Source organism: Onychostruthus taczanowskii, unplaced genomic scaffold (assembly GCF_017590055.1).
Source record: "Onychostruthus taczanowskii isolate IOZ18803 unplaced genomic scaffold, ASM1759005v1 scaffold10, whole genome shotgun sequence".
Lineage (NCBI taxonomy): Eukaryota > Metazoa > Chordata > Aves > Passeriformes > Passeridae > Onychostruthus > Onychostruthus taczanowskii.
In genome coordinates this window covers 127,711-135,174 of record NW_024496526.1, presented here as the reverse complement: position 1 = coordinate 135,174, position 7,464 = coordinate 127,711, and the positions used below count along the sequence as shown (strand labels likewise).

The following is a 7,464-nucleotide window of genomic DNA, read 5'->3' as shown; positions in this document are numbered from 1 at the left end:
CCCGCGGGGCTCGGGACCGGCCGCGGGCGGGCTCGCTCCCGGCGCGGCGTGCTGCGCGGGCGGCTCGCCGGCACCGCTGCCGCTCCTGTCTCCAGCGCCAGAAGCACTGCGGCGCCGCGCCTGCTCTCCGCACGGGCAGACCTCACCCCCGATCTAGCCGCTCTGGGCGGTGCCGCCGCGCTCCGCCCCGACCGGTGCCCGCGGACCGTGACGCCGCGTGCGGGGCGGGGCGGGGCAGCGCCCGGTGGCGGCAGCGGCGTCAGCGGAGGTTCGAAGCGTAGGCGAGCAGAGCGGGGCCGAGAGCAGTCGGCCGGCAGGATGCTGGAGATCCAGCTAGACGATGGCGGCGTGGGGGGGTACCCGGGCGATGATTATTGCTCGGGCTCGGTGATGTCGGAGCGGGTCTCGGGCCTTGCCAACAGCATTTACCGCGAGTTCGAGCGACTGATCCACTGCTACGATGAGGAGGTGGTGAAGGAGCTGATGCCACTGGTGGTGACGGTGCTGGAGAACCTGGACTCGGTGCTCACCGACAACCAGGAGCACGAGGTGGAGCTGGAGCTGCTGCGGGAGGACAACGAGCAGCTGCTCACGCAGTACGAGCGGGAGAAGGCGCTGCGCAAGCAGGCCGAGGAGGTGAGTGCCGCCGCCCCGCGACTGTTTTGGCCACCGCCGGGCGGGGGCCCCAATGCAGGGGACCGGGAGGGCCGAGGGGGTGGCGGGGGCGGCTCAGGGATGCGGCCTCGGCCGCCTCTCACAGACCGTCGCTCCATCGCCCCCATCGCCACCGCTGGCGGGTCCCTGCTACCCGAGCCCCCGCGGTGGGCCCGTTTCGAGGGGGGGCGCTGTGGGGGGTGGGCGCCCCGGGGCAGCGGCCGCCGGTACCTTCTAGAAGCGGAGTGCGGGGGCGGGCCCGGGTGAGGCGAGGCGCATCCCTTCCCGCGGGGGCGCGGGGCTCCTGCCCCCGGGACTCCTCCGGCCCCGGCAGGCCCGGCCCGGCCCAGCTCCTCCGCCGCACCGCGGGGCCTGGGCCACTGCGGCTGAGCTCCCCGTGATAGCGGAAGGGAAAAAAAAAAAAAAAAACGGAACCACAATAGCTGCAATCCTGTGGAATTACTGAGGAATTAGGAATTCAGTTTGCAATGCCAACAGCATCCGGAGGGGTCAGCATAATTTGTGGTGTAAAAATTAGTTTTTAAAATGGGTAATTTGTGCAGTCATCCAGCATTCTCAATGTCAGCTGTAAGCTGTTTCGTTGGAGCAAGGGATTGCCTTGAGAGTATAACGTCTTATTTTTGAAACTTATTTGTCTCAAAACTATGTCTTGAGTTTTAGTAAAGTCGTCCCCAAGTCAGGACCTGCCATTTCCTGGAGCGTATGGATGCGCTCTCGGGAGAGCGGGGACAGGGTTGCCCAGCTGGTGGGGTTGTTTGGAAGTGGCTCATGAGAAATCCAACCCCTCTGATGGAGAGGAAGAAGAATGCTCCGGTTACAGGGACCCGGATGTAGACAAGACAGGGGGGAGGTGATCTGCACTCGTGTTATCTTGCTGTATCTGCACCTGTCCCTGCTGAAGTACAGAGCATCCCTTCAGTCTTGAAGGCTGGGACCCATAGGGATTGCTGTTCAGCCTCTTGGAATGACAGTCTGTGAGCTGGGATAGAGCTTTGGTGCTGAAAACAGTCCATCCCCACCTCATCATCTCCTTTAAACTTCTTCAAAAGTGGGGTTTTTCTGTCTTTAAGGAAGAAGATTTAAGATTCAGTTGCTTTCTTCAGAGTCAAGTTCTGATTTGATATGGGGTAATCAATGAAAGAAAAGGTAGTAATGAAATAGTTGTTGAACTGGAAAATGTTGTAAAGCAGATGCGAGATTTTCATAGACATGTTCATGTTGCTTAATAATCATGGGTGAGAAGCTTGGTAACTCAGTGGGGAGACACTTGTGATCCATTACTTATACTGAAAGCAGTCAGTTAAAAGTTTTAGTCCTAAATTCTAATTATTAATGTATTAATGGACTAATAAATGATCCTAAAATTATTTTGAATGCTTGTAGGAGCTTAAAAATTATTCTGAGTACATGATGTTTATTTATGTTGCGTAGAGACAGCATTTTGCAGCTTCTGAGAAATAATTTTTAAAGTGCACTATTTATGGGAAAAACATGGGATTGCCAATGGGGGTTGGAACAGTCCAGTTGGAATCATCTCTCATCTTTGGATTGGGGTGGATTTCTCTTCTGGGCTTACTAGATACAGGATGTGTTTTCTGGAAGCAAATGTACTGATGGCAGTTACATTCTTTGCAAGGAAATTTCGGAACTGTGGCAGAATACCATTTGCCAATGATATTTTTAGAAAGTGAGATTTAAAAAGTGCCAGTGGTGATGATGATGATGAAGAAGATAGTTTGTCATCCTTACACACAGTAAGTGGGAGAAGTGTCTGCAAGGAGACTTGTTATCAAAAAGGAATAGATAATGTGTTTCTTATGAGAATAAATGAGCGTTCTGCCTCTACAAGTCTCTTATTACAAGGCCATACATGGAATACACAGCTGCTGTTTCCCTCAGTATGTAACAAAGTAAATTATTTGTCTGTGCCTGTTTCCCATGCACTGCTTACTCTGCAGTAAATTGCATGTTGTGGGGATGAAAGTCTGTATATGACAAGGAATTCCGCTGGCTACCAGGTAATTGTGCACAATCAAAAACCAGAAAACTTTCCTTCCAAGAACGTGCATTGCTGCTCTGAAACAGTGCCATAGTGACGTGGGACTGTCCATCGCACCTCTCCAACACCATCAGTTTCCTGGGCTGTGCCTCAGGTCTTGGGTGGGATCTTCACTTCTACTGGGAAGATCCTCCCCTGGAAACAGGATTTGACCTCAGTCTTGATTCTTGTCTGTGTATGAGTGCCAATTACTACAATTAAATTGACACTGAGAGGTTGGAGATGAAAAATGCATCTGTTCTCTTGGAATATCCTGTCAAAGAACCCTGAGTTATGGTTACTTAATTTATTAAATTCAAAGTAACTGAAACCACAGGTGGGCATTGTTGTGGCATTAAAATGTGCATTGTATTGGCTGATTACCACTGTGCAGAGCCATAGCACCTTGCTGTTCATCTTTATGCCGCAGTTGTGCACGAACAGACTGTACAGGTATGGTTGGTTAAATTAGGGTTAATCGCAGAATCATAGAAACATGGAATAGTTTGAGTTGGAAGGGACCTTAAAGATCATCTAGTTCCCACACGACTGCCACACACAGAGAAACAACTTCCTTTTCATTAAGGCCGTAAAGGAATGTTTCCTTTTCAAAATTGCTGTCTTAAAACAATTCTGTATATTGTCTTTTAAATCAGTCTTTTCCAAAAGCAAATTAATGCTTTACCGTCTAAATGGTTATGTTGTAGAGACTCCATGTTTTTCACTTGTCCTAAAATAGGATGGCAGAAACATCCGGGCAAGTGGATTTAGAATACACGTTCCTTGGTATGAGGCAGTGCTGTCAGTTGCTGTCGTTATGGGGCTTAGTACAGAATTTTGCAATTTTCCATGACCTCCCAGCTACTGAAGATACGGGATTGCACCAGATTTTTGGTGGTTTTGTTTTCTTCCATCTGTTTCACATGAACATAGAATACATATGTGTGAACGTAGGGTCATTATTGCTTGTGCGGTGTGGTGGTCTGTGGAATCACAGACTCCTCTAGTGTGTCTTTGATCTCCTGAGATTGAGTCCCACACCCTTGCTCAGTCAGGGCAGTTGGAGCAGGTTGTCCAGGAGGTGCTTAAGAGTTTGAACATCTCCATGGATGGAGACTCTGCAGCGTTTCTGGGCCACCTGTCCCAGTGTCTGACCCCTCGCAGGAAAAATGTACGTCCTTGTGTTCAGATGGAGTTCTGTGTGGTTTCCCTTGTGCTAATTCCCTCCTGTCCAGAGTAGAGTCTGGCCCCCTCATCCTTGTTTCCTCCCAGCAGGTACTTGAGCACACTGGTCAGTTCTCCCAGAACCTTCTTCAGCAGCCCCAGCCCTCTTGGCTCCTCCTCCTGTGACAGATGCTCCAGTCTCTTTATCACCTTTGTGTCCCTGCTATTTGCACTGGTGCATGGGACATTACTTACTTTACTGGCTAAGTATTTGGTTTAGCTTGATCTCTGAAGGAAATGAAGCTGTTGTGATTGCTCTCTTAGGAGCTGCCCCAAATAACTCAGGAAACTAGTGGCTGCTTTCAGATGTATTTGTTAAATAAAAAGGTTACTTAAATTTTTTGGGCTGTCTTTTTGGTGAATAGTGAAAGGTTAGATGAAGATTCTGCGTGGTGAAGGGATAGACAGAGTTGCCAGCATGCAAGTGATTGGTGGCAGCAGGACAGTAGGCACGTGGGTCTGAGGCAGGTGGGTCCAGTATGCACACACTGTTCCTTTCTGGGGTCTGCTCAGGGAACATGTAGGTGTAGAGGTGGGATGAGGAAAGGGCTAGGGATACCTGCAGAAATCCCCAGGGAAAACAGGCCTTATTTGGGTCCACTCTCAATGAGACATTTTGATTTATGCAAGCTGCTTTCCTAACGTTCTGTATTCTTTCTTTCTTGAAGACAAATATCACTGTGTGCCCTAAATGCTGATTTCTGCAGTGATTGTTCCTCACACTGGGCACTGATGCCAAGATGAGTGTGCACGTGTGAATGCACACAGAAGCTTTACAGGGATGTTTGGGGTACGTTAGCATGGCTTCTTGGAGTTAGGAAAGCCGGGATCAGGTGTTCACTCTACAGGTACCATGACTGCGAGCACTTGGAACAGGGTCTGCTGAAGGCAAGCACTTTCCAGAAGAAAGGGTGGCACTGCTTGGAGCATCCCCAGACCACGGGTCTGCCATGTCGAGGCACTGAGGAGCAATATGAGTGATAATCAGGTGAAATGCAGGGAGCTCTTTTTTACCTGTAAATGACACTGCTCTCACGGAGCCAAAACGTTCTAAAATTCATGTTAGGTACAGCATGATGGAAATGGAGGAATATTTTTATCATGGGGGGGGCACGACTAATGACCATTTTTCTATTTTCTGAGGGTCCATTTCAGCTCTTGAGACCAGTAAGGGAGAGCAGCATTAAATATTTTTAAACTCTTTGTTTTCCCAAGAGAAAAACTCAATGTGTCTATACTGCCTTTCGTCTGTGAGTGTTCTCATGTAATAAAGTCAAGTTAATGTTGATGTAAAATAGACAACTAAATTTCTTAATTTTCTGTTTCATCTTTGCTAAATAAATGCCTATAGGGATAAAAAGCTCAACATAGAATCACAGAATGGTTTGAACTGGAAGAGACCTTAAAGCCCATCTTGTCCTACTCCCTGCCATGAGCAGGGACATCTTCCACTAGCCCAGGTTGCTTCAAGTCCCACTCAGCCTGGCCTTGGACACTTCCAGGGATGAGTCAACCACAGCTTCTCTGGGCAACCGGTGCCAGGGCCTCCCTACCTTCACAGGGAAAAATTTCTTCCTAATACCCCATTTAACCCTGCCCTCTGGCAGTGGAAAGCTATCTGAGCATGTCTGTGGCCTCCTCTGGACTCGCTCCAACGGCTCTGCATCCTTGTGGTGAGGACCCCTGAACTGGAGGCAGCACTGCAGGTGGGGTCTCACCTGAATGAAGTCAGGGGAAGAATACCCTCCCTCACCCTGCTTCCCATGCTAAAAGGAAACCACAGCTGCCTCAAGTGAGGGGTTTTCTCCCAACGCAGCTTTTACCCACAGCCCTGCACCCCCACTCGGGTCTGGACTGAACCCCAGCGCTCCGTTTGCTGGGCCCCCACTGCACACACTGTCAGCCACCACAAATTAAGGTCACATAATGAGATTCCTGCATCTCTGTGCGTTTCTATCTCTGTTTGGTTTCTCACTGATGTGATGTGATGATTTCTGATGATACGTTTCTATTTTTAGTAATTTTCTTCCTTTGCAAGAGACAGGAAAGCAGGAAGCCAAGCAATGCAGAGTGGCTGTACCACTGCTCTTCAGAGGCATAGTCATTCTTTGGCCTTGGGATGATTTTGTGCTACTTATTTTCCCTCTAAAGAGTAGTGTATGAGCCATAGTTGTTTGCCATAATCCTGGATTATTACAGATCAGTGATCCTACTTAAAATCTGGGGATAGACCCTAGCAGAAAAAAAAAAATCCATGTGACATTATATATATATATATATATATATATCAGTTTCATATTCCAGTTCTCTTAGATGACTGAGGTGATTAACTGTTTAGTTGTTCATATTCAGAAATTATTCTTCGAAATTAGGCGTAGAGGCTCTGGAAAAAAAAGAGATAAAGTAATAAAATATTAATGCTTTGGTCAGCCTTGCTCTTGAGAGCTCCTGGGGCTGGGGGCTGTTTCTGTTTCCAATGTATCTACTTCTTTGTTACGATGGGAGACCAAAAAAAAAGTACTTAATTTCTTTACCATCAGTGGAATTCTCGTGTCCTTTTTATTTCTCTTTCCTGAAGGTCTTTATTGCATCTCCATAAGGCTGGATTTGGAAGCTGTGAATTCTTGAGGTGAGGGTGTGAGCTGAGCTCTGTGCAGTGAAGCTATCAGGGAAAAGCAGTGGTAGCTCTTGGCCCTGGGAATGAGAAACCTTTGAAATCAAGGACAGCTGCAGTAGCAGGCTCAACCTGGTTTCCTACACCACCACCAGATTTTTGTCTTGCCTCTTGGCACAACTAAAGTGGAAGAATGCAGTCAACAAATTTGCGATGGTAGTGTTAAAACTCAGTAGCTTTGGCACTGAGATTGTGGCAGAGTGCTTTGTAAAGAGTGTATTGGGTTATTTTAAGATGTGTTTAAAAAGTCTATGAGGCTGTGCTGTTTGGTTGTTTCTTTGGGGTTTTTTGGTTCCCTACTTGGATTCAAACTGACAGAGATAAGGGTTAGATTAGCTGTTGGGAAGAAATTGTTCCCTGTGAGGGTGGGGAGGCCCTGGCTCAGGTTGCCCAGAGAACCTGTGGCTTCCCCATCCCTGAAAATGTTCAAGGATAGGTTTGGATGAGGCTTGGAGCAACCTGGGCTAGTGGAAGGTGTCCCTGCCCATGGCAGGGTGCTGGGACAAGATGGTCTTTAAGGTCCCTTCCAAACCAAACCAGTTGTGTGATTCTGTGCTCCTGTTAAATGTTTATAATGAAAGAGCAGTATTTGTAGTGTCTGCTTTCAGAAGTCATTGGGACTGTACTGTTCTGAGGCCAGAATTGTGGGTTTGATTCCTCTGAATATTCCTTGCCCTTAGGAAGATTTGCTGGTTAGCATGAGTTAGCATCCACAGAACTTTGGAATTTCATCTTTGCGCATCAAATGTCTGTGCAGCATTTAGGGAGCATTGGCTGGGCATAGACTGAGATAAAAAACATGAAAAGCAGGAGAGTAAATAATAAGGATTATTTTTCTGTTATAACTGGGTTT

At 48.0% G+C, this 7,464-nt stretch overlaps 1 protein-coding gene across 25 annotated transcripts in view; it reads left to right on the top strand.

Annotated features, from left to right (window-relative positions):
- The first annotated feature begins 245 nt into the window (after positions 1-245).
- MAPK8IP3 (mitogen-activated protein kinase 8 interacting protein 3) overlaps positions 246-7,464 on the top strand; it is a 75,523-nt gene continuing 68,304 nt past the window's right edge. For all 25 annotated transcript variants that reach the window (XM_041404530.1, XM_041404504.1, XM_041404601.1 and 22 more), the window contains exon 1: positions 246-636. In XM_041404530.1, the coding sequence (XP_041260464.1) occupies positions 319-636 (318 nt within the window). In that variant the 5' untranslated portion in view covers positions 246-318. The remainder of the gene's footprint in view (positions 637-7,464) is intronic.